This window comes from Crotalus tigris, unplaced genomic scaffold (assembly GCF_016545835.1).
Source record: "Crotalus tigris isolate CLP2741 ecotype Arizona unplaced genomic scaffold, ASM1654583v1 scf7180000024388.1695876, whole genome shotgun sequence".
NCBI lineage: Eukaryota > Metazoa > Chordata > Lepidosauria > Squamata > Viperidae > Crotalus > Crotalus tigris.
The window spans coordinates 443,252-470,846 of record NW_024100558.1 but is presented as its reverse complement, the minus strand read 5'-3'; the positions used below and the strand labels follow the sequence as shown (position 1 = coordinate 470,846).

At 43.3% G+C, this 27,595-nt stretch overlaps 1 protein-coding gene across 12 annotated transcripts in view; it reads left to right on the top strand.

Moving 5' to 3' along the window:
• The window catches only part of PUM1 (pumilio RNA binding family member 1), a 119,347-nt gene extending 94,407 nt beyond the window's left edge, over positions 1–24,940 (top strand). For 9 of the 12 annotated variants that reach the window (XM_039329161.1, XM_039329164.1, XM_039329155.1 and 6 more), the window contains 9 exons: positions 408–644; positions 2,123–2,390; positions 3,304–3,433; positions 3,746–3,880; positions 4,737–4,874; positions 17,556–17,681; positions 18,872–18,993; positions 22,012–22,204; positions 23,163–24,940. In XM_039329161.1, the coding sequence (XP_039185095.1) occupies positions 408–644; positions 2,123–2,390; positions 3,304–3,433; positions 3,746–3,880; positions 4,737–4,874; positions 17,556–17,681; positions 18,872–18,993; positions 22,012–22,204; positions 23,163–23,294 (1,481 nt within the window). In that variant the 3' untranslated portion in view covers positions 23,295–24,940. The remainder of the gene's footprint in view (positions 1–407; positions 645–2,122; positions 2,391–3,303; positions 3,434–3,745; positions 3,881–4,736; positions 4,875–17,555; positions 17,682–18,871; positions 18,994–22,011; positions 22,205–23,162) is intronic. The other 3 variants (XM_039329165.1, XM_039329160.1, XM_039329156.1) reach the window with 1 other exon arrangement.
• Positions 24,941–27,595: the final 2,655 nt, after the last annotated feature.

The following is a 27,595-nucleotide window of genomic DNA, read 5'->3' as shown; positions in this document are numbered from 1 at the left end:
GAAAGTGACTGAGAAAAATAAATCTTTCTTGGAGAAAATCTCAGAGAAATGCCACATCCCTATCAGTAATTTGATCCCTCAATTCTAGAAATCTCATGTGAGAAAATTAAAAGAGTGTGTAAAACAGGATACTGGCATTCCAGTAAGATTTTTGATTTCAGAGTTTTTTCAGATTAAAAAAAATATTTTAAAATTATTCAATGTGGAGAGTGCTATTTGAAATTTAGACACCTTCTGTCATGCCTGTTTCTGTTAATTTGAAAGAATTCTAGTAGCATTAGGAGATAATTCCCAATCTTTCAGTTTTGCTTTGATAATTAGACCCAGAGGTATTCCTCCTTCCCAGTATCCTCCTTTTCTTATTGATGAGACCTTTCACTCCTCACCTCCTTTCCTTTCTGTTTCAGTTGCCAATTCCAACACAGGCAGCGGTTCTCGCAGAGATTCCCTCACTGGCAGCACTGATCTCTACAAGAGGACATCCAGCAATTTGACTCCTATAGGACATAGCTTTTATAATGGCCTTGGTTTTTCTTCTTCACCGGGTCCGGTAGGCATGCCTTTACCTAGTCAAGGACCTGGCCATTCTCAGACTCCTCCACCATCTTTATCTTCTCATGGCTCTTCTTCAAGCTTAAATCTTGGTAAGGGCACTGCTGTTCTCACATGTTAAATCTGCATCTTGGTTGAAGCTGTGACTGCCCCCACTCATTGTTTCCCATCTGGACCATTGCTTGAAATTTGCTGTCCTCTAGATCAAGGGTCCCCAACCCCTGGTCCCTGGACCAGTACTGGGCTGCGGGATGCAGGCAGCACAGAAAAACATGCTCCATCCAGTCCGTGGAAAAACCTCTCTCCACGGAACCGGTCCCTAGTGTCCAAATGGTTGGGGACCTCTGCTCTAGATGGTTTGGCTAACAATAGAACAGCCAATTCAAAATATTGAGAGGATCCCATTTTATCTATTGTTATGCTATATTGCTTGGGTAGATAGGTGTTCCTGCTTAGATGACAGGACATCAAGAAGAACTCTGAACTGAACTGGCTAGGAACCTTCCTTCTTAAAACCCCACTCTAAAAAACTGTTTTGTGGGCCCAGCAAGATTGGCCCAGTTAAAGAACTTCAGAAGACTGAAGACTTCTATCTTATAAATGATCTGTAATCCTTAAAAGCTGCTTTTTATTTGTTTCAAACAGAAATAACAGCAGAATCTGAATATTAGACAATATTCCTTTTGTGAATGCTAAACTGTTATCCTTTTAATCTTGTTAGCCTTAACCTTTAACTGGCTTTCAACTCCAGCCCTTTTCTTGGTCTGAAATATGACGGCATCTCAGTAAACAGTGACTGGATCCAGGATTGTTCCACGTTTGGCTCTTGATAGGGTTGCACACTTGTAGGTCATAGATAACGTAATTTCACACCCAGATTGCGGCTGGTGTATTGATCGAGACTCATCTAGTGAATCTGTACAGAATGCTTTTTTCCAAGGGCATATGCTAGCAAATAGAAAGGTGGAGAAGAATAGGATAATATGTAAGATGTTCCAATAAAAAAGTATCATCAGTGGCATTCAAAGTAGAATTTGTGTCTTTGCCTACTATTGGGCTTGAAATCTCTAGTAGCTTTTTTTAAAGCAGCAGCAGCAGCGAAGTTATGCTGTTGTTAAGTGATCGGCCCTGATTATGCTTTTTTCTGAAAAAGTAAAAAGTACTCACCTGCTTAGATCACTTACGTAAAGCTCATTCTGCAGCAGCAAAGCTATAGTGGAAGCTTGGTTTTCTCTGGCGGTGCTTTCTTGTGAAGGGAGGACGATCTCATTTTAGCCCTCATCCATTGGAGTTTTTTAAAGCTAGATGTAGGAACTGACTAATCACCTCTGGGGCCAATAAAGAAAGGGGCGAAGGTTCAAAAGGACATGGAAACCACAGCTTGCCTTTATGACTAAAACCAACCACTGAATGATCACATGTGCATTTTTTTTCCAGATAAAAATCTGTCCCACTTCGGTTACAGCCTGGGGGAAATGTTTCCATGTGTTGGCAGCTTGAGGCATTCTTATTAGTCATGTAAGCTACCACTGGTATTTTAACTTTTTTTTAAAAAAAAAAATCCTTGCAGGAGGTCTCACAAATGGAAGTGGCCGTTACATCTCTGCTGCCCCTGGAGCTGAAGCCAAGTACCGGAGTGCAAGCAGCGCTTCCAGTCTCTTCAGTCCCAGCAGTACCCTCTTCCCATCCTCGCGCTTGCGTTATGGGATGTCCGATGTCATGCCCTCCGGCCGCAGCAGGCTGCTCGAAGACTTCCGTAATAACCGGTATCCAAACCTGCAGTTGAGAGAGATTGCTGGTCACATTATGGAATTTTCCCAGGATCAACATGGATCAAGGTAAGTGGGGAGAACTAGCAGAAGAGAACTTTTATAGAAAAGAGTGCAGGAGCTTTTTTTTCTTTTTTCAGGCCAAGCATAATGTTTGAGTAGCATTCTGCGGGACTGCTTTCCTCAAACACAACTGGGCCCTATATTTATATTTATATTGGGGAGGTTTTTGTTTTTGTCACTTTGAGTAAGTCTTCATTCCTGGCAAAGTACATAGACAAAGCCATACTATTCTTGGCAATTTTTTTCAGAAGTGATTTGCCATTGATTTCTTTCTAGCCCTAAGAAACTGACCCAAGGTCACCCAGCTGCCTAAAATGTGGCCAATATAATTACATGTTTCATCCTCTTTTCACATTAAAATTATGCATTGAATGGCCTGGGGAGATCATTGAAACCTTTGGGATCGGTGCATGGCTGAGTTCATTCCTATAAATGTCAGAAATAGTTTAAGGAGCAAGACAATATAATGCACTGGCAACAGAAACTGCATAAAATTGTCTGAAAGATTGCCACTTAAAGCAACTTAAAATCCTAACAAGAGTTTTAGCTATATCATTTCCATAGAGGGAAGCCCTCAGACTTTAGGAATCACTTGTTTCTAAAAGCTCTTGTTCAAGCAGCTGTCCTGAGGCAAAGACAGAAAGGGTTATTTTTGTGTGGAAAGGTTTATATGCTTCAGCATGCCAGTAGCAATTGGTATCATTGGATTTATGCTTATTTTGAGTTAAAATCAATAGGGAATTGCTGGCTGGAGGGTAATATATAAGTTAATCTGGTAGAAAGTCTCAGTGCTGTTTTTTATTTGGTTTTTGTCAGGCAAATGCTAGGCACAGTTATCTTACTTCAATAATTTCAAGTTTAAAAAAAAATACATCAACATCAGCCATACAAATTTCTTGTTTAATTGTACCCTCTCCAGGTTTATTCAGCTTAAACTGGAACGTGCCACCCCAGCTGAAAGACAGCTTGTCTTCAATGAAATCCTACAGGCAGCATATCAGCTGATGGTTGATGTGTTTGGAAATTATGTAATCCAGAAATTTTTTGAGGTGAGTTCTGTTTACAGTGCTATTTCCAGAGGTTTTGTTTCCATTTGGCTTAGCTGCAAATTAAGTGGAATGATTCAGGAGTTGGCAAACCTCTCAGGTGAACATCACCATCTCCTTTCTACCTCTAATCTCATCTAGTCATGATGATGTCACCTTGTGAAATCTCATGTGAGAATGCAGAAACTTCCTGTTATTCAGTGGTCTTGCAAAATTTTGGCCATTTAAGCGTATTAAATTAGGTGGTTTTTAACCTACTCTGCATGTTTTGATAAACTGTGAAATATGTCTTGTAACTGCTGTCATTGCTTCTAGTTTGGCAGCCTAGAACAGAAGCTCGCTTTAGCAGAACGTATCCGTGGCCATGTCCTCTCCTTGGCTTTGCAAATGTATGGCTGCCGAGTTATACAAAAAGCTCTTGAGTTTATTCCCCCAGACCAGCAGGTAATTGTAAGTTTCCATTTTACTTTTATCTCTTGATGTTACATGTCAGTGTTTCCTTTCATTTTAAATTAAATTACCTTAGGCTTTGTCTTTGTGATTTTTCTTCTTCTCCTTTTAGTGGATGTGATGTTTTTATTCTGTGACTTGTGTACGTGTACAAATAGTGAAGGACTTTTGGGGAATGCAAGACTAGGTGTTGGTGGGCAACCTGTGTGTTCTTCCCAGATCATGTTTGCCATAAAGGTAGTGAAGAAAATAATAAAAGGTCTTGTGCAGTCTTTGCTATTTTCTTGGGGGGGGAGGTGGGGGGTTAGTGGTGATTGCTAGCTAGGAGGAGCTACAGCTGGGACATTCCTTTCTTGAGATAGCCCACATGCCCACAGCCCATTCAGCAAAATCTACTCTTTGTGATTGGCAAGCTCAGATGCATTTTGGGGAGAAGTGAAATAATAGGCCTTTGCAAAACGTTTTGAACTCAAAACATCCTGAATTTGAAACACTTTGTTCCAAGCTCAAGACTGCTGTTTGGTTGCTCTTCTGACCATTCCAAAAGAGTTTGAAATCATCCCATTTTGAGCTTGAAATTTAAATATCTATGAACCAAACACTTGGGTGATCAGAGCAATATCATGTCATTTCCAGAACCATATTGGCTTTGAATTTGTTTACACAAGTGATTCAGTTCCTGCCTATCAGAAACAGGAGATAGGAGAAGCTTCATTTTACCCAAGATCCATGAGAATCTTGCTGATCAGTGCTTGGGAGTTTAAGAAGAAGAATCAGCTGGTTCTTAAGGCCTGGTTTTTACTTTCTGTGGTTCTGGTGGTGCTTTCTCTGTGTTTCTTTATCCCTTCTTCCATAGAACGAGATGGTCCGAGAACTGGATGGCCACGTCTTGAAGTGTGTAAAAGACCAGAATGGAAATCATGTTGTGCAAAAATGCATTGAATGTGTGCAGCCACAATCCCTGCAATTTATAATTGATGCATTTAAGGGGCAGGTAAGAAGGTGTTTGTGTGACAGAATGTACACAGAGATTAAGAGGCAAGGAAATTGATGTAAAATAGCAGAGCTGAAGGAATTAATTTTGGATACTCTATCTTTAGTTAAATGGCAGGATAATGATCAGATAAAAGATAATTTAAATGCTTTGTTTTCTTGAAAAGTTACACTTAGTGATCTGATCTATCCCCTTTGTCTGCTGCTGTCTAGTAGCCCATTTTCCCCTCATTTCTAACTGGGGACGCTATTGTCATTGTTTTTCCACCAATATATGTATATTGTTTCATAGAGTAACTGGTAAAGTATTTGGAGAGGAAAAGAGCAATGAAAGATGGAAAATTTCTTCATACGTATATGTGTGTGGGTATGGGTATGTATCTCCACATTCCTGCTTTGCAATGCTTAAGTTCCAAATATTATCCCAAAGTCACTGAGCAAATTGTGGATCAGTTCTGTTATAAATACTTGGACTGAAATTAAAGTGCTGAAAAGCAGACATCATAAAAATGAGCTAAGTTTTGAGAAGGAATTGGAAGTCAACACATCCTATGGTCTTGGGGATATATCTCTCTCTATAAAGAACAGCCAGTTAAAAAAAAGTATTTGAATCCTTCAGCAGGATTTTAAGGCCCTGTGCGTAAAGCGCACAAAGGAGTCATGTGCAGAAAGCTAAAAGCATTGCCGTGTTCACGTAATCCAGTATGCAGTAGGCCAAGGCTACCTTCTTCAGCACTGGAGATGGAGAATCCACCAATGGGTTGAGACTGTATTCCTGCCCAATCAGATCAGTCAGCCAAAGTTGCCATGCCCGTCTTGGACCACGAGATCCCAATCTTGACTGATCTCGCCCACTGATCAGATGTGCAAGTTTGGCTCTTAGGCAAGTACAGTCTCTCTTTTGGTGGATTCTCTTTCCAGTAGCTGAGAGTTGGTAGGAAGTAATTAGACTTAGTTTAAATTAGATTACTAGCAAATTCTAAGATTTGCCAAAACATCTAGAGATTATATCCCCACGGGGGGATATTAAAACTTGATAGGGAAGGGAGATTCTCCCTACTCCCCTCCCCTTCAACACACCCCCATCCCTCCAAAGGGAAAATAACTGAACCGGCCACTGACCTTCACCGGTCAGTCTAACCAGTTGGGGAGCACATTTCGTGCGAGCGGAGCTTGCGGCTGCAGCTCCGCTGTAGGACCCAGTCACCCTCTTAACTTTAACAGGCCTCGTGGGCAGCATCCACAGAGTTCAAGAGGTAGAAGAGGGGTGCGGGTGCGCGCGGAGAGGAGGCACGCTCAAGGTCCTGGGCGATCAAGTGCGGAACAGCTGATAGGGATCGGAACCAGGAGAGATAAAAGACTGAAGCAACGCTATTGTTTTCTCACCGGATATCTTCCAGGCTTCTGCGTGGGCCGCCATTGTTGGAACTGCGCAGCGCACGCGCGGCTCCCTTTGTCCAGGCACACGTGGCACAGGCCGAAAGGGAAAAGCTACTGTGCATGCGTGGCGGCCATTTTTACACATGCGCGGCAGCTTCTCTGTAATACTCTGAATGAGGGAGCCGCTGCGCATGTGTGGCACCCATTTTTGCGCACGCGTGGCCGTCCTAGCTTTTGCCTGCTGCAGTTTAAAGGAAATTCAAGTGGCCTTCAACTGAGTAGCTCAGCTGATAGAGTGGCTTTTCTCCTCCTTTCACGGAGGAGAAAAGACTGAGGCCAAAGCTCCCCGGAGAAAGGGAACCGGTTGCTAAAGAATAGACCCCCTGTAGAGACTCATCACTAGGACAGGAGAGCCCAGATTGCAATAAGCTCCCCAAACATTTCACAGTACTCACAAATCCAAGAACCGCCTAAGCACTCCTTCAGTAAACAGGCTAGATTGGTCACACAGACACAACTATTGATTATTCACTTTCCAGGACTTGGTGTCTCCTCACTTCCAATTAACCCTCCACTGACTGGCTCCATCCGGATTCCAGGTACCCCCATTAGTGTGCCTGTCCTTATCTGGATTATTATTGCTTGGATTCCAGATACCCCCAGTCGTGTGCCTGTCCTTATCCACAGCATACCAGGCTGGATTCCAGGCACCCCCAGTAGTGTGCCTGTCCTTATCCGCGCACAGCCATTGATTCGTACCTAGACACACAGGCTGTACCTGGGTTCCAGGCGCCCCCTGTAGTGCGTCTGTCCTTACCCAGTGTGTATACTCTCTTATTACCGGGGTCCCCCTATCGTGGCCCTGCGCTATTGGAGAATGGAGGAAGCTATCATTCCCTCTACAGGAGCCCTGCCATCCACATCAGAAGCACCCGGTTTGGATGGCTCCGACAAAACAGGCCTACCAAAAAGTTTTCCAGGAAGGCAGACAAACAGGCAAGCAGGAGACACCAAGCCCTAGAAAAGGAATTTGCCAGGGCACAGAAAAGGGCCAGGCTGGAGAAGAATCAGAACGGGGGCCTAGCCCCTGAGTTACCCCTGGGGGCCTCATCATCCCCACTGGGGGTCTGGTCAATGGGGGAATCCTCTCAGTCCCCCGCACAATGCGGGACAGGTGAGTTCTCTTCCCTCTCCCAATCTTCTTCTCCACGGATGTCTCAGGGGCCCCCCGAGGCCACATTCACACCCATGGCAGCGGGGACACAATTTAACGAGGCGCCCCCATTACCGTCGGAGGACCGACTGGTGGTTTTGATTGCACAAGCAGTAGACTGAGCCCTCGAGGCTAGGGCCCTGGCCCCCAAGTCGGGAATGTCCAGGCACAGGACTGGCCATCAGCAAGAGACAGGGACCCAGCAATGCCCCTCCTCTCCATCCAGGTCATCTCTCTCCGATGACTCTTACCTTGACCAGCCAGACACAGAGCAAGAGGTCCAAATGTTGGGTCCGAGGATGAGGACATCCCACCTGAGGTGCCCTCATTCAACGGTCTCTTTAACCCCTCTCTATCACCCTACTGCGTAAGGCTGCATCCACGGCTCATCTCGGACAGGGAACTCCATCAGAACCCGTTCTTCCTGACGCGGAGGCCGACCCGAGGTTCGTCGAACCGGTAACGACCCAACACCGCATCCCCTGCCCCGCCTTGTTCCTGAACGCGGTTCAGAAACAATGGACCTCCCCATCTTCTCTCCTTCTCCCAGGTAATACTGATAAGAGGTTGTACAACGTAGCCAAGGAACTGGAGGAGGCGTTGGAGGTCCCAATAGTGGACGAGCCCTTAGGGCCCCTAGTATCGTCTACTGCCATATCTGGGGACTTCTCCGAGGCTCTTAAGGCCGAGGACCACAAATGTGAGTCCACCTACCGGAGAACACACCAAGCTACCGCATGGGCCACCAGAGCTGCAACCTCCGCCTCATTTTTCAGCAGAGCCACACTCTGTTGGCTCCGGCAACTGCAGAACCGGTTGCCAGCGGAGGACGTCCACACACAACAGGAACTCAGTAAGATGGTAGCAGCCACGGAGTACGCGGCAGACGCAACACTCTAAGAGGCCAGATTCTTGGCCAGGGCCATAGCCTCCAGCATCACGGGCAGACGCATGCTTTGGTTAAAGCACTGGCAAGCCGATGCCAAATCCAAATGGAAGCTGGCATCCGCACCATACCAGGGAGGCAAACTATTTGGGGATGCGCTGACACCTTACCTAACAGAGGTAATGCTACGCTCCATACTGGGAAGCGTAAGAAAAGGGGACCTCCTGACATCTATAGACCTCACGGAGGCGTATCTTCATATCCCTATCTCTCTGGCCCATCGCCGTTTTCTACGGTTCGCATACAGGGGAAGCCACTTCCAATATAGGGTGCTCCCGTTCGGCTTGTCATCGGCCCCCAGGGTGTTCACCAAGATCCTGGTGGTCCTGGCAGCTCACTTAAGGAAGATACCAGTCAGAGTCCAATGTTAATCTGAACGACATTCTAATATAGTCGTCGTCCACCCAGTCCGCTTTGGCGGACCTCGAACTAGTAATAAAACTACTCCAGGATCACGGCTTCTTGGTGAACTTCCCCAAGAGACAGCTGGTACCCACAACAAGACTACTACACCTCGGGGCCATCATAGACACGGTGGAGTGCCGGGTGTACCTTTCCTAAGAACGCCGGAACAGCATAAGGGAGTCAATACTCCAAATGCGCCGGCGCCAGTCTGTAATGTTGGCCAGTCTTTCCCAATTGTTGGGGAAGATGATCTCGACCATAGCAATCGTCCCTTGGTCCAGATGATGGGAGTTACAATGGTTCATGCTTCCCTTCCAGAGGCAGGAACTCAGCGCATCCCAACAAAGGGTAAGACTGACACAACAGGTACGGCACTCCCTCACATGGTGGCTGTCACCAGCCATACTCAGAGGCTCTCACTTCAGAGAGCCGGACAGGTTAGTACCCACGACCAACGCAAGCCTGTTCGGTTGGGGAGCCCACCTCGGGAACCAGTGGACGCAGGGCCGTTGGTCCACATCGGACCTTCGACACAACATAAACTGGCTCGCACTACGAGCCATTCACCTAGCACTACAGCATTTCCACAGCTCACTGACACGGCGTCACGTGCTAGTCCTCACGGACAATGTGGCAGCCAAAGCCCACATAAATTGCCAAGGGGGCACTCGCTCCCGCTCCTTATGGTCCGAGGCCCTCCTACTGGGATCCTGGGCAGAACAGAATCTGGCCTCAATCAAGGCCGACCATATATCAGGGGAAGCAAATACTCAGGTAGACTTACTGAGCAGAACAACAATAGACCACTCGGAATGGCGCCTCCACACGAGGGTCTTCAAGGAAATCTGTCACTGCTTCGGACGCCCCCTGGTAGACCTCTTCGCATCTCAGTCCAATGCCCAGCTGACTCGCTTCTTCTCCCGATTTCCGTCCGCGGGAGCAGAGCAGACAGATGCGCTCCGGAGTCCATGGCCACAGGGCCTGCTTTACGCTTTTCCCCCTCTTCCTCTTCTTCCGGCCGTAATTTGCAAACTACTTCAGGAGCAGGCCGAGATACTCCTGGTGGCCCCATATTGGCCAAGGAGACCTTGGTTCGCCGACCTGAGAAGTCTCTCTCTCACGGATCCTTGGTGGATCCCATCGGACAGAGTCTCGCTCAGTCAAGGGGTGATTCTTCACCCGGAACCCCAGTGGCTACAACTAGCCATATGGCACTTGAGCGCTCGATCTTAACAAGGGGACTTTGTTCGCAGGGAGTCATCAGGGTAATCCAAGTCTCCAGACGCCCTTCCATGAACCGTATTTACGAGGCCACGTGGAAGGGTTTCCAATCATGGTGCTCAGGCCAGCACCTGACCCTCGAGGAACTTACGGTTCCAAACATATTGGAATTCTTGTTAGACGGCCTGGAAAGGGGCTTGGCTCCAAATATACTACGCAGACAGATTGCCGCCCTTTCCACGATCTTATCCTATAACTCTGGGGAGTCTCTGGGTCACCATCCTTTACTCCGTTCATTCCTTAAAGGGGCCACGAATATCAGGCCTCCCACCGTACACAGGTATCCGTCATGAGACCTTCCACGGGTCCTACGAGCCCTTACCAGGGCACCGTTCGAGCGACTGAAAACATGCGATATTCGCTACCTAACCCACAAGGCAGCATTCTTGGTGGCCAATCACGTCGGCTCGTCATATATCGGAATTAGCCTCACTCTTGATACGGGAGGATCTGTGTTGCTTCCACAGGGATTGAGTAGTCCTACGATTAGACCCTACTTTCATTCCAAAAGTCAATTCCTTATTTCACAGGTCACAGGAGATAGTCTTACCGGATTTTTGTCCAAATCCAGAACACGTCCTGGAGCGACAATGGCATACATTGGACGTCCGTAGGGCTCTGAGATACTATATTTCACGGACAGCGGAATTCCGCAGTTCAGAAGCTCTCTTTATATCCTTCCACTCCTCTTCCAGGGGTAGGAAGGTCTCCTCTTCCACTATTGGTAGGTGGATCAGAGCATGCATTGCCGGGGCATATCAGGCGGAGGCCTTGCCAATCTCCAAACGGGTCACGGCACACTCTATAAAGAGTGCAGCCACTTCGGTGGCATGGGCCACCCAAGCTTCCATTGAGGAAGTTTGCAGAGCGGCCACATGGGCCTCGCCTTCCCCGTTCATCCGTCACTATAAAATCGATAGATTTTCTTCTGCAGAGGCCTCCTTTGGTAGGAGTGTTCTTCAGCAGGTTTTAAACCAAAGTTCCACAGGGGACCAGTCTATTTCCCACCCTCAGAGACAATAGGCTTTGGTATGTCCCATTGGTGGATTCTCCATCTCCAGTGCTGGAGAAGGGGCGTTGTCTTACCTGAACGCCTTTTCTCAGCACGGAGATGGAGAATCTACACCCACCCTTATAGGTCAGGTAGGTCTAGGGTCAGTTATCTTTGTGAGCCACAACGTCTTGCTATCAGTCAATGGCTTCGCTTGCGTCAAGACTGGGATCTCGTGGTCCAAGATGGGCGTGGCAATTTTGGCTGACTGATCTGATTGGGCAGGAATACAGTCTCAACCCATTGGTGGATTCTCCATCTCCATGCTGAGAAAAGGCGTTCAGGTAAGACAACGCCCCTTCTCTTCCAGAACTGTAGGAAAATAAGGTAGTTCAAGATGACAATGTTTTGAAAGCTCAAAATGACCATTTTTCTTCCAACTGCACCATGTCACCATCAATCTTAACATCAAGTTTTAAAATGTACAAAGAATTCAGTTTCACAGCTTTTGGAGCCTGGCAGTGAGTGATAACTAGCGAGTATTAAATATTTGATATACTACCTTGTGTCAGAATCCAATTATATTTCATCTTTAATTATCAAACATAGAAAATCCCAATTCTGCCTTCTCTGGATTCTGCCATAAGAGGGAGAGAAGGGGGAGAACAAAGGGGCTTTATGGCCTTCACTTCCTTCAGTAGACTTCTAAGGAGCTGAATGTGTTTATTGCAACCTCAAAGAGTTTGAACCTTACCGTAACAAAGGGGGCTATTTACCTTTCATGTAGTTTATCTGAAGTCTCCATCCAGACGGAAGAAAGGAGTAAAGGGGTGGATTTGTGATGCCTGAAACTATCACTGGAAGGGGGGGTGATTGGGTGGGACTACTGGGGAACCCCTTAAAACCTTGAATGGGAGAGCTTGGACCCCAGGTCCTGTCTAGCACACCTGCAACCACTTCTTCTTAATAAAGGATTCCTGTTGGAAGAATTATTCCAAGAGTTCTGTCTTCTTAAGATGCAAAGTGGGTGGGTCCTTACATTAGACAGGACTTGCAAAATTAATCCACCTGGAAGGGAGACCCTTGCCGGGGGATTTTGCAAAAAATTTACCATGTCAGACAATGGAGCAAGAGAGGGGAAAACTCCCTGGAAAGAGAGCCGCTGACCCAGTTGGAACCTTGCCAGATGTTGGGATCCGAGAGGTCAGATTCCTCAGGAGAAGAAGTGGTGGAGACACGGGACCACAAGCCTCGCTGGTCAATGGGCGTTGGAAAGAAAAGTGAGTGGGGAAAGGAATCAAGAAAGGTGACCCTGAGACGGGGGACCAAGCAACCAGAATGGAAGCAGGAGATGGAGAAATCCCTGCACGCAAGTGAAGAGGGAGGAAGCTGGGCACCGTACTCAGACTGGATCCTAGAGAAAGCTATTGACCTGATGAAGAGAACTCTCAGCTCCCTAGGAGAGGAGAATCCTGAGCCCTACGGCCGCCCCAGCTCCTGGAGCCGCAAAGGGAAGAACACCGAGGGGGACGTGGAACCTGCAACCCCGGGGACATCTACTGATCCAGTAGCCCCCACCCCCTACCGGACCACAGATGGCAACTGGACGGAAGACACTACCACCCACAACGGAGGCACCGATCCATTCCAAGACGTCCACCGTTGGAGGTGAAATTCAAAGGGGAGCCAACACGCTTGGGGTTTTTCCTAACCCAAGTCCTCAGCTACATGGAGGAATATGGGCAGGACATTCCCAGCGACAAAGCCCGCATCCGGATCGTGCAATCTGCCCTGGACGGACCGGCTGCAGATTGGGTGGTGAACTTGCATGACTCCAATGCCCCAGAACTCAGTAACTTCAACCGTTTCATGTCCTCTTTGAGAAGACGATTTGAAGACCCCCTGGCTGATCGCAAAGCCCGTGAAAGGATAAAAACGATGAGGCAAGGCAAACGTCCAGTGGCTGAATATACACAAGAATTCCGGGCCATTGCCAGCAAATTGAATTGGCCAGAAGACATCCTCCTTAGCCATTTCAAAGACGGACTAAACTATGATCTGCCCCGAGGGGACCCACATCGACTTGAGGAATGGTACATCTTGGCAGAGGAAGCAGAGATCAACATATTGAAGAGGCACCACCGAGGAAAACAATGGAGCCACCCCCCGCCTGAGCTGACACACGAACCGGTAAAATCATCGGCTACAGCCAAGAAGCAAATGGGGTGTTTCAAGTGCGGAAGAGAAGGGCATCGAGCTGTAGAATGCCGCTCAAAGGCCCCCCAGCACAACCCAGACAGATCCCCAATCAACAAACCGGAAAGTCTTCAGCTAAGCCAAAAGAAACGGCCATGAGAATGATGGAAATTGCAGAACCCCCCACTTCTGCTCACCAAGGGGAAAGAACTCCAGCCTACACCACAGGGCCGGTGGATGCCTCAGATGACAGCTCGGAGGGCGAACCCTGGTAAGTGGATGCATCACACCCATCTTCAAAACAGTGACTATATTAAGCCCCCCCATGCCCGAAGCTGTGAAGGTGAAAGCCTTAATAGACTCTGGCTGCACCCGCTGCCTCATTAGCCCAACACTAGTGGGGAATCTGGGCATCCCATCCAGGAGACTGGAACAACCAATCTCATTTGGCCAGCTAGATGGATCCATAGCAGGGGGGGTGCCAGCTACCCTAGCCACTCTGCCAATACACCTCTCCCTGGGCAACCATGAAGAGGACTTAACGTTTGTGGTGACCCCAGGTATGGAATGCCCAATGATTCTAGGGATGGAATGGTTGAAAAAATGGAACCCCTGGGTAAATTGGAGGACGACAGAAATCAAATTCCCGAAGGGGGACCCTATGGACTTAAAACCCCAAGGGAGGCTACCACAATCAAGAATAGAAAAAGCATCCATAGGAGAGGAAAAAAGATTAACAGAAATACCAGAGGAATATAGAGACCTTGCTGAAGTCTTCAGTGAGGAGAGGGCGAATGAGCTCCCCCCCCCACCGACCCACAGCCTGTACCATTGAATTCAAGCCCGAAGCCCAGATTATACTCCATGAGCCCAAAGGAGAAGCAGGAAATGGAAAGATTTATAAAAAAAAACCTGGAGAGAGGTTTCATTGAGCCAGCCAAGTCTAAAGTGGCTGCCCCGGTCCTTTTTAGAGAGAAGAAGGATGGCTCTTTACGTTTATGCATGGATTATAGGGCCCTGAATACAATCAGTGAAAGCAACCTATACCCGCTGCCCCTCATGAAAGACATGCTGTCACACCTATCGAAAGGGAAAATTTTTTCTAAACTAGACCTAAGGGAAGCTTACTATCGCGTGAGAATTAAGGAAGGGGACGAATGGAAGACTGCATTTAACTGCCCCATGGGGTGCTATCAATTCAAAGTCTTGCCATTTGGATTACAAGGGGGCCCTGCAGTCTTTATGCAATTAATCAATGACGTTCTAAGGGAGCACCTGTTTAAGGGGGTCCTTGTTTACTTGGACGACATTCTTATCTTTACTGAAACAAAAGAGGAACACGTCAACCTTGTCAGAGCGGTTTTAAAGAAGCTGCGAGCCGCCCACCTATATGCCAAACTCTCAAAGTGCGAATTCCACCAGGAAAGGATAGACTACCTAGGTTATTGCATATCCCCACAGGGCATTGAAATGGACCCAGAAAAGGTCAAAGCAGTATTAGATTGGGCACCACCCCGCACAAGAAAGCAACTACAAAGTTTCCTGGGCTTTGCAAACTTTTACCGCCAATTCATCCCCTCATTTGCCCAGATAGCCTTGCCCCTCACTAACTTACTAAAAACGAAGGGAGCATCCTCAGTAAAACCTAGCCAGCCACTAACATGGACAATGGAGTGCCAAGCAGCGTTTGAGAGACTAAAGAGACTTTTTTCTGCCGAACCAGTACTAAGGCACCCAGACATGGACAAGCCCTTCATAATACAGGCAGATGCAAGTGATGTGGCAGTGGGGGCTGTGCTATTACAAGAAAATGATGATGCAGTATTGCAACCCTGTGCATATACATCCAAGAAACTCACGGAAACAGAACAGCGCTGGCCCGTATGGGAGAAGGAGGCTTATGGGATACGTTGGGCATTACTCACGTGGCGACAGTTCCTGGAAGGCAACAAAATCCCCTTCCAGGTGTGGACCGATCACAAAAATTTAGAAGCCCTGAAAACGTCCAGGAAACTCAATCCCAAACAAGCCCGCTGGTCTCAGCATTTTCACCAGTTCCAGTTTAAGCTCAAACATTTACCAGGGAGAAAGAACTTCCTGGCAGATGCTCTATCTCGCATGCCTCAATATAACAGCGCACGAACCACAGACTCTAGACCAATAATGGCAGAGTCACAACTGGCAGCACCAGTAACCACAAGAACCCAAGCCAAATTAAAACCACAACTGGACAGCCAAACTGGAATTGAATTCAGAAAAAGTTTGGAAACAGATGAATGGTTCCAGAAAAACAAAAATGTGTGCACAATGAGAGACGGGTTGCCTTGGGTAGGGGAAAAGTTATATATACCAACAACCCAAAGAATCACGTTCATGCAGCTTTGCCATGACACAAAATCAGCAGGGCATTTTGGATTTGTAAAAACTTTACACTTAATTAAACGGCAATTTTGGTGGCCATCAATAAAAAAGGACATAGAAAGTTATGTTGCCAGCTGCCCAACCTGTGCATCGGCAAAGAGGTTGCAAGGGAAATCGCCAGGGCTATTACAACCAGTGGCAAGTCCCTCAGCCCCCTGGAGGGAAATAGCCATGGATTTTATAGTGGAATTGCCAGAAAGCTCTGGGAATACTGTTATCTGGACAGTCACGGACTTGTTTTCCAAACAGGTGCATTTTATCCCTTGCCAAAAGATTCCCACTGCAAAGGCCTTAGCAAAACTTTTCATCCAGCACATTTATAGATTGCACGGGGCACCCCAACGCATCATCTCTGATAGGGGAGTGCAATTTACGTCTGCATTTTGGAAGGAATTTTTATCCCTCTTAGGGACCACTCAGGGACGGACATCTAGTCATCACCCTCAGACAGATGGACAAACGGAACGGTGCCATTCAGTACTTGAGCAATATTTGAGATGTTTTTTAAATTTCCAACAGAGTGATTGGACAGACTTACTTCCTTTTGCAGAAGTTGCCTACAATAATGCAGTCCACTCCAGCACAGGCTACACTCCTTTTCAAATAGGCAATGGTCAAAGTTTCAACCCTATGCCAGTGTTAACCCCAAATGAACCAACGATCCCTTCACTGAAAGAATGGATGGAAAATCTACAAAATACCTGGCCAATAGTTAGAAAAGCACTAGATGAAGCTAGGCAGGCATACAAAGCACAAGCCGATAAAAAAAGGGTTGAGCCTACACCATTCATTATAGGAGAAATGGTGTACTTATCTACAAAATACCTAAAGTCCCTACAGCCCTGTAAAAAACTTGGACCAAAATACATAGGACCTTTTACAATTAAAAGAATCATAAATCCAGTAACAGTAGAATTAGAATTACCCAAAAATCTCAGGCAAATACACCCAATTTTTCATTGCAGCTTGCTGAAAAGAGAGCATCAGTCACCTCTACGGCCAAAAATCCCCACCACCACCTCCAATCATGGTGGAGGGCGAACAACACTTCGAAATAAAGGAGATCCTTGACTCTAGGAGATATCATGGAGCAACTCAGTACCTAGTTGCCTGGAAACACCTCCCTCCCTCACAAAACGAGTGGGTCCATAAACGTCATGTCAGAGCCCCGAAGCTATTGACGAAGTTTCACACAGAGTATCCTAACAAGCCTGACTAAGTTGTATACCTGTTTTGTTTTCTTTCAGGTGGATCTCTCTTATTTTTAAGAGGGGCCGGATGTCAGAATCCAATTATATTTCATCTTTAATTATCAAACATAGAAAATCCCAATTCTGCCTTCTCTGGATTCTGCCATAAGAGGGAGAGAAGGGGGAGAACAAAGGGGCTTTATGGCCCTCACTTCCTTCAGTAGATGTCTAAGGAGCTGAATGTGTTTATTGCAACCTCAAAGAGTTTGAACCTTACCATAACGAATGGGGCTATTTACCTTTCATGTAGTTTATCTGAAGTCTCCATCCAGACGGAAGAAAGGAGTAAAGGGGTGGATTTGTGATGCCTGAAACTATTACTGGAAGGGGGGGGTGATTGGGTGGGACTACTGGGGAACCCCTTAAAACCTTAAATGGGAGAGCTTGGACCCCAAGTCCTGTCTAGCACGCCTGCAACCACTTCTTCTTAATAAAGGATTCCTGTTGGAAGAATTATTCCAAGAGTTCTGTCTTCTTAAGATGCAAAGTGGGGTGTGTCCGTACATCTTGCCTGGTTTTTGTTTGTTTGTTTGTTTTAAATTTAGGCTGTTCTGAATAAGGATTTTTACCCTGTCCTCACCTTTGTCTCTTGAACTCAGGTGTTTGCCTTGTCAACCCATCCATATGGCTGCCGGGTCATTCAGAGGATCCTTGAACACTGTCTACCTGAACAGACCCTCCCTATCCTGGAAGAGCTTCATCAACACACAGAACAGCTTGTGCAGGTAATCTGTCAATTCATAAATGAAATTGGACAGTTTTCTGGTACTTGGATGTTCTCCAGATATGTGGTCGGCTTTCAAAATTCTCAGCAATGACAATGCTGGGTAGGCCAATCTGGGAGTTCAGCAATTCATATCCAGAAGATACCAGATTGGAGAAGGGCAGAAAAATAGGGTATCTGCGTAATCCTTGTTTAGCAACTGCCTTGCTTACTGACTGTTCACAGTTTCAATAGTGATGCAAAAGTTATTTGATGACCAATATTTGCATGTATGACCTTAGCAGGTCTGTAAAGCAAAGGAATGCTGAAATAAGATCATGAACATAGTTATGGTTTCACTTACTTAGGTGTCAATCCCAGTTGTGGCTAAACAAGGACCATACACATACCTTGGCAACTTTAAGATGTGTGGATTTCAACTTGCAGAATTTCCCAGCCAGCATAGCGTAGCTGGCTGGAGAATTCTGGGAACTATAGTGCACACAGCTTCAAAAAGCCAAGGTTGAGAAACATTGACCACCTATATTGTTAAATGTATTAAACTGGCTCTAGGAAAACAGAATAACAGAGTTGGAAAGGACCTTGGAGGTCTTCTAGTCCAATCCCCTGCTCAGGTAGGAAACCTATACATTTCAAACAAATCCTTGTCTAATCTCTTCTTAAAAACTTCTAGTGTTGGAGCATCCACAACTTCTGGAGGCAAGGTGTTCCACTGATGAATTGTTCTAACTTCAGGAAATTCCTCCTTTGCTCTAAGTTGCTTCTCTCCTTGATTAGTTTCCATCCATTGCTTCTTACCTTGCCTTTCACATGCTTTGGGGAATAGGTTGATTACCTCTTCTTTGTGGCAGCCCTATAGACATTGGAACACTGCTATCATGTCACACCTAATCCTTCTTATATAGCAACTGGTTATCATATTCAGCCCACCAATCTACCTCTCACACTTTTGTAGAGAAAAATAGGACAAAGCATTGTGTTAAGTCCCAGAATAAAAGGTGGGGTACACATTTGATGAAAGAATTGATGAGAAGGCAATAGTTTTGGTACTCCATTTCAGAAGTGAAAATTGTAATTAGCTTGATTACAGCCTGGCTTATTACATAATACTGCGTAATTACAATCAAGTTTTAAGGATGTTTAGCACAAAAAGGGTTTTCAGGTTTAATCTCCTGTTGTCTACCCAAACAGGATCAATATGGAAACTATGTTATCCAACATGTACTTGAACATGGGCGACCTGAAGATAAAAGCAAGATAGTGACAGAAATTAGAGGCAACGTGCTTGTGCTGAGTCAACACAAATTTGCCAGGTATCATTATATTTCTTTTTATGTCTATTTCTAAATAATTAGCTCTAGGAAAAATACTGAAGTGGGAGAAGGTTTGTTTATCATATACAGAAAAAAAGAGCTACTAATTCAAAATGAAGCTTTAGGATCCATCTCAATAATGAAATGTTTAGTAACTTCTCTCCTGTCCTGCAAATGTATTTTTAGATCTCTTTATTGGGCGGAGTTACATAGAGCATTGGGAAGGTGAGGAGAGGCTAAACGGTAATGAAATCATGAATTCTGCATGAGTAGAGGTTTTTTTTGTATTATATTTTTTATTAATTTTTTACAAGCATAAGTCACTCAATAATTGGTAAATAGTGTATTGTCTGGGTTACATTTGTAAAGACACTCCTTAACAATTGATTTCTATAGTCTGTATTCTATATATTAATTTTAGTTGATTTCCTCTTTCCGCAAAACATCCTTTTTTGCAAACATTGAGTTAATACAGTTCTTACTGTTTTAATAAATGACAATTTAGTATATATTTTTCCAATATTCCTAAAAAATAATCATCATATTAGTACATTTCTTTTCAGTCATTTGGATTGCCTTATCATTGATCCTATTACAATCCTTATTTTAGTTTATTTCTCCTGCCAAATTCTAAATATTCTTACTGGTAAAGGTTACATTTACACTGACAGACTTAATTCTATTTTTTCCATATAAGCCACCTCACATTTTTACGTTTCTTAAGTAATGGATAAAAGAGTAAAAAGAAAGGGGGAAAGAAGAAGAACGAAAAAGAAATAAAAAATAAAAAAGAAGAGAAGAAAGCAGGAGTAACGAACATAAGAAATAACATACTATTTAGGATATATATCCCTCCTAGATTAATAGTATTTATTTTCTCAAATTTCTTATTCTTTTTAATCATAGTTAAAAAATATATTTAATCTTTAGACATTCTGTTCAATAGGTTTAGACATCTAATCCCTTAACTCTGATTCAAAGCACACGCGTGCGCGCACACACACACACACACACACATACTTTTCTTGAATTCAATCACATTTAAGTATCTAAAACATTTCATCCCTCTTAGAGTGGGGTATTTCAAATTTTTCCTATTTCTTTAACTATATTCAAACACATGTTTCTTTTTTAAGTATTCTCTCTGATATGTCCCATCATCTATTTTCTCGGTTTCCATCTTAATCTTTTTTCTTTGCCCAGAATCTTTCTTAATCAATATACTTTGCTGGATCAAAAGGTTTTCCGATATGATCATAGGTGTTACTGTAGATGTAGATGTAGAAAGTAAATCAATGTCTCTCTCATGAGCATTTGCCCCCTTCTTTTTACTAGGAATCTTTTTCCTTCCTTTTCTCTCCACTTCTTTTGTCACTTTTTGTCTCTTCGTCGAATCCTTTCTCTTGTCTTCAGATTTGTTTTGTGATGTTAAAATGTAAGTTGTCCTTTCTTCCACTTGAATTAAATCATACTCTTTTATTTTGTGAAAGTCCATCTTTAAATTTTTTTCCTCGGATTTATATTCAATCATCTCTGCTGTGTTCTCCTGAGGGAGATAAGTTGATTTATACTTTCAAAGTTATTTTGTATTTCTTTGTGGCTTGAGATCATTGTCCTTTGAATGGATTGCAGCGTATCGTATATTTCCTCTTGTAAAATATCCATTGTTTCTGTAAATATCACTTTATCTAAGCAGCTGTGTTTATTAAGACTTTGAAGGCCACAGGCAGAGATGTTATAGTCCTCATCCACCAGTAGGTCTCAGCATTGGATCATTTTTCAGTTCTTTCTAGTCTTTTTCCTCCTTAAAGAGTTAGATTCACCGCTTCCAATAGCCAAAGGGGGGGGGATCCCTCCCTTTTTCACTCTCGGAGATATTTTTGCTTCTTGGGAGTTCTCTTTTTCAGGAAAATAAGTAGGATAGAGAAAATCAGTTCTTACCCAGCTTCAAACACACTGTTTACAATCAGCTTAGGTAGAGCTTTTTGACTTCCGTTGCTTGCAGCTGGGGCTAGACAATGGAGTTAGCTAACCTTTGTTGGTTTCTGGGAGGCTTCTCCTGGACTAATCGGGAAGACCGCCATCTCTCCTAGGTCCCTGGAACTACCTTCCTTCATTTCCACCTCTTCAGGGTGACTTCTGGCCCATTTAGGGTCCTCAAATAGGAAGAAACTCAGCTGAAGAGCTCGGCATCCTGAATCTCTCAGGTGATTGCACTGCTTGCAGGAACAGGAAGTCTGCATGAGTAGAGTTTAAATGCAGTCATGGAACAGACCAAGATGAAAGATTAGATTATCACTTGGTGTTGTGTTGCTTAGTTTTATCCAGTACTGCTCTCTTATGAAACATAATTCAAATCCTTGGGTGTCAAGAGTGTTTGCACCAATACATTCCTCCAAATCAGGACCAGGTATTATCTGATTCCAGCTAGGGGCAGCCTCTGTGCAGTGTAATGTAGATACTAGAGGAGGATGAAGTTGTTACTGCTTCAGGAACTAAGAACATCTAAGAGCAATTTTGCTGTTGATATAAAACAGTGTGCAGTGTATATTCAGCATGTCTTTAGAAACACAATCTTTGTTCTAGCCCAACCCAACTATTTTGTATTTGTCCATTCAGGATGCCTTTAAGGTTAGGTGAAGAAGTTGGAGATGGGTACATGCTATATTGTAAAGCACTTGTTTTTGAAATAAATGTAGATAGTAGCTATATATGCATTATTCCTAGTTGCTCTTGATATCACTGAATCAACATTAGTGAGTGTATTTTAAAGCTTGTTTATAGAAGACACTGTTATCTCAGTCTCAAGCTAAAACTCAGTCCTGACCATTTATTTCAATTTCCCAGTCTGCATTCTTACGTAACAAGGGGAAAACTGTTCAGATGTTTTTTGACTCTGTCTTCTCTGGACGTGCGAATCCACACTTAGAGATGCGTGAAATACTTTGCAAAATCCATTGATACGGATGCCTGTTGGGATGCCAGCCAATAACCTGTAGCCTTTCTGACTTGCTGCAGCAATGTCGTGGAGAAATGTGTCACGCATGCCTCTCGCACTGAACGAGCCATGCTGATTGATGAGGTGTGTACTATGAACGATGGCCCTCACAGTGCCTTATACACCATGATGAAAGATCAGTATGCCAATTACGTGGTACAGAAAATGATCGATGTGGCAGAGCCAGCCCAGAGGAAGATTGTGATGCACAAGGTGAGTCGGTGGTCTGGATTTGCCCATTTTATTTTGTTGGAATACAGCCAGTGCAGAAATTATGAACAGATATTTCTTGGAAGTACTACCCAAGGACCTGAAAGATGCCACTACCCCTTCCCAGTTGTCCTGATCAGAACAACAAGCTGTCAGAGCTATCTTTGTTATTTTGTTATCTTGAATGATTTTTCGGCATTCACTTTCCCTATTAAAATACAAACAATGTTTAAATTAATCGTATTTGCTGGTTTTGCATTATTCAGTTTACATTAGTGAATAATCATGAAGAGGATCAAAATGCAAATGATAACCTGTGATGCAGGGCTCCCCAACCATAACAGGCCATGCAAGCAGCAGGTGAGCATGTGCACATACAGCTCCATTTGTGCGAGCATGTGTTTTTGCTGCTCACACGGAACCATCCCTTCCTTCCCCCCAGTCCCGCTGCTGTAGTGCACAATCATGATGACTGCCAAGGGATTGGATATCACATGTACGTTAAAATACATTATTTGGGAGGACCCCAAATCTTTATAGGGACTGGAACAACATGGGAAAATTTCAGAGGAAGTGCGTATGTGTCTCCCTAATACTGGCTAGTCAGGATTTGATGCTTCTATTTGCATTTACTAGTTCAACAAAAGTTCCCAGGGTTAATCCTCTCTAGTTTGGCTTAGTTTCATTGGTCTCTGAATTCATCTTTACAACAGATAATGGCACTATCTGTATGAAGGCAGAAATCATTGTTGCCATTCGTTGCCTAGTTCATCGTTTGCATTTAATCCACTCTGGCAGCTTGAAAGACCCCGTCAAACTGTTTATTTCAGGAGCACTTGTGTAATCCAGGATGATACACAGATCTGAGGTTTCAACATCCTATGTAGTTCAGCAATCATAGTTTCATGTGAGTGTACTTGTGAACCAATGGTGCTTAAAGTCCTCTGCCCTCATCCCCTAGATCCGACCTCACATTGCCACTCTCCGCAAATATACATATGGAAAACACATCTTGGCCAAGCTGGAGAAGTATTACATGAAGAACGGGGTTGACCTTGGACCTATTTGTGGACCACCAAATGGCATCATCTGAAACAATGAGCTACAGAAGAGAATTTGTGACCACAGTACCTGGAATACACAACCAGCAACCTGTCAAGTTTTAATATATACTTTGAAAAATATTCATGGTTGCTCAACATAGATATTATGGGAATGACAAAACTAATCAACAAATTTAAACAGAAAAAAAGCTGGGAGGGGAGGCAAAAAGACCCTTTGTAAATTTCTTTAATTTTATCCTGCATAACATGTACTAATTATTTTTTTAAATTGCCCTGCTGTTTCAATGGTGTATAGAATTCTTGTACATAGGCAACAGATGTACATGGAAAGCCACATTTTTGTTCATTGATGTAACTATTTCAAATATGGAAAACTTTCAAGGTGGCTAATATGAAATTAAAAAAAAAGTTTTTAACTCCTCTACCTTATATGAGAGCTTTTTGGAAACAACTGTTTTGTTCTCTTTTAGTCCACACTCAAGGAGAAGTTTTAGTTAAATTGCGCAGATCTGCATTTAACACTGTTTATAAATTTAAAAAAATCAGTTTGCTAAAGCTTCAATTTAAAATAAGTTTTTAAGTTTCACAAACTTTTAAAAATTCCTTTTTCATAGCACAAAGTGCTAAAGAATTGAGATTAGTCAATTTTGGTGGGAAAACATACACACCAAGAGTTTTTTTTTTTTTTTAAATAGCTGGTTGGTGTGTTCTTCTACTACAGTTCTTCTGTTAACACAGAGATTTTTTTTTAATTATTTAGCATGTAGAAAAAAATCCAATTCAACTTTGGTCTTGCTTCTATAAATATATAGTGTATACTTGGTGTAGACTTTGCATATATAAAAATTTGTAGTATTTTCTTGTTTTGATGTCTAATCTGTATCTATAATGTACCCTAGTAGTGGAACATACTTTTGATTGTACAATTGTACATTTGTAAACCTCTGTAATGTAAATGTGGAGAAGTTTGAATCAACATAAACCCATTTTTGGTAAGAAAATAAATTAGCAAAACCTGTGCATTTCAGTGTATATTCACCCCTTTTATGGTCGTAGCATATAGTGTTGTATATTGTAAATTGTAATTTCAACCAGAAGTATTTTTTTTTTCTTTGGAAGGAAATGTTCTCTTTATACAACCTGGTTAATGTTTAAAAGAAAATGCTTGGTTTTTTTTATTTGTCACCTAATCAAAAGAGTAGCAATCCTTTCTAAATGTTACACACAAACGATTCAGTTAAAAAATAGTGTTTATTTGACTCTTTGCAAAAGAAAAGCAATGTTTTACTTATTTTGTGGCAGTAAAAAAAAGACACACCCCTTATTCCTTTTCAATCAGAGTCCCTCTTTCACCTTGTAAAGTGTGAAATCACTTTGCCTTTTTGTACAGAAGATAAACTGTATTTTGCATTTTGTCTACTTGTAAGTGAATGTAACATACTGTCAATTTTCCTTGTTTGAATATAGAATTGTAACACTACACGGTGTACATTTACAGAGCCTTGTGTATATTTCCAATGAACCTTTTTGCGAGCACACTTGTAACCATATGTGTATAATTAACAAACCTGTGTATGCTTATGCCTGGGCAACTATTTTTTGTAACTCTTGTGTAGATTGTCTCTAAACAATGTGTGATCTTTATTTTGAAAAATACAGAACTTTGGAATCTGGACTTGTGTTTCATTTGAGTATTTTCAGTATAGTGCACCAGGACAAAATGACTGTATTTCTTTCTGATTTCGCCATCTGCTTATGCAGTGCTTTTAAAGAAATGGTTGTATTTTTTTGGGGGGGGGAGATATTCTATTGCTTGGTTCCTACACAGATCTAAAGATGGCTTATAATCTAAGACACAGCTAGCTGGAATCACCCATAATCTGAAGCCATAAATTAAGCTTATAGGTTACAATGAATGTTCTATGTCAAAATAATTCAGAATATGGACTAATGTCATATAGGAACTAATCCACTGTATTTATATATTGGTTTTATCCCTAAGCATTCAATGAAATTTTGTATTGATTTTTAAGTCCAGAGAGGACTTAAAGATATGGGGAAGTTCTCGGATGTAGGTAAACTTCTTGTGATTGCATAATAGTTACATAATGAATGGCAAATTTTGTTATTTGCTGCAGATGGTTCTAGGCAGAAAGGACCAAGATGATATGCTAATGTGGGGAACTTCACTTAAACCATCAGTCTTGCTTCCAGTGGGAGATAACGGTATTCTCTTGTCTCTTATAGTGATAGGGTTCCTTTAACTAACCAAAGATATCTCTAATACTTTTCCTTACAGGGCTGTTTTCTGAATATGGGCAGTAATACTTGAAATATGGTAATGGTAAACCATGATTTTTTTTTGAACAAACAGTAATGTTAAGTCAAATGCAAGCCACATTACGAGAACCTGATTTCGGTCTGTTCAAAAGTAAATCCTCTTTAGTTCAGTGGTGTTTACTCACAAGGGTAGAACTGCAATTATCATGGAACCCAGTTTGTTGGAATTCTAAGAAATGCATAAAACCATTCTAAAAAGATGGTTTTAAAAGGAAATTTATATACAAGTTTACAATCTTAAATAAAATTCCCTGTGACTAGGAGAGGGCATCCATTCTTATTTGAAGACTTCAAGTGGTTAGCTAATATATTTTTAAAAGTGACCTGTAGACTCAAAATAATCTAGCCTTTTTTCAACATGTTTTGTTTTTATGTCATTGTAAAAAAGTATTTAAAGTACAGCATAATAGCTTTATTTTAGACTTTGTTCAGTGTGCGTTTTAGAGAAACACAGTTGTGGAATCTAGGTGCCCAATTTAGGCCACTTGAGGGAGCTGCAACCTGTTTCATAATTCCAAGAGGGTTTGCAATAAAAGCCAAGTAAAATGTGCAGCACCTTCTCAATTAAGCTTTCATAGACTAGAGCTTGGTTTTTCAGGATTGGATTGATGGTGTTCACACAATGTACTAAGCCATCCTTAACAGTAACCAAGGTTAAAAGTAACTGACGTAAAATTTGTGAAAATGTGCAATGACCTAATTAAGTATGCTGTGTGAACACAGCCAAAAAAAAGAGAGGGAAATGTATGACTTATCCTAGGTATATTCTAATTCGATTGACACATAAATAAATCACGTTACCGGTTTTGGACTTAGTGATACATTAAGCCAATCTGTGATGACCCAGGGCCCCGAACGGAGCAAAGCAATTAGCTGGTCAGAATAATTGTCTTTGTAAGCACTGCCAACGTTCACCCAACAGCCCCCACATATGCTGGCACAAGGTCAATAAAACAGTCAACAGAGTTAAACAGTTCTTTAAAGTAAAACAGATAACAAAGTATGATCTTTTCAACGCCCAGCTTGCCTGTAACCTGCAAACTGCAAAACTGAAGACAGCAAGGAAAATTCAGCAGGAAACAAACTTGATCCAAAATACACAAGTCCAGGTACAAGAGCTCACATCACAAGAGTTCACGTTTGTTCCCGGCAAATGCCCCACCCCACAGCATCTCCTTAAATACCTATTTCCCAGGTGTGCCTTGTGAAGTGGGGCGTGACGCTGCTCTCCTTGCTCTGGGATCTGGTGGGGAGGGGCCTTGCTCCTTGCCTGAGATCTGCCTTCCCTGTTCCAAACTTGAAGGCCCACCTTGCTTCAGCCTGTTCCTCCCCACAGTCCTCCGAAGCCACAGACATCCCCCCCCTCAACAGGGAACTCCATGTCCTCAGAGTCAGGCTCGGATGGAGGCATGACACAATCATTGATTTGAAATCTGTGGTATATGGCATGGTGCTATAGTTGATTCTGGCTACTGTGGCTTATTGAGCAAACCAGAATTAAAACATTCCTGGTGTCAAGGCTTGTTTGAACACAAATATTACACTTTAACTGTTCAAAGAGTGTTGAGACTAAGTTAAATTTATTTTGCATATAACGGTGGCGAACCTATGGCATGGGTGCCAGAGGCGGCACTCAGAGCTCTCTGTGGGCACGTGCGCTGTTGCCCCAGTCCTAGGCCTTCAGCTGGGTTTTATAAAACCTTTTCACTTTAGGCCTTTGCCGCTGTGTGCAAAAAAAAAAAAAAAAAAAAGGTTCAATCAATCAGTCAATTTCAATTTCTTACGTGTGGGGGGGGAAGATCTTGCAAAGTTGGAATTGATTGAACTTTTTAGTCCCATCCAGTCTGCCGTTACCACCGTAGCCCCACCCACCCAATGGCCACACCCACCCGGCACCTGATGATGCATAAATGGGCTTTGGGTTGTAGTTTGGGCATCTGGTCTCTAAAAAGTTCGCAATCACTGGCATATAACATTTACTGCACATTTA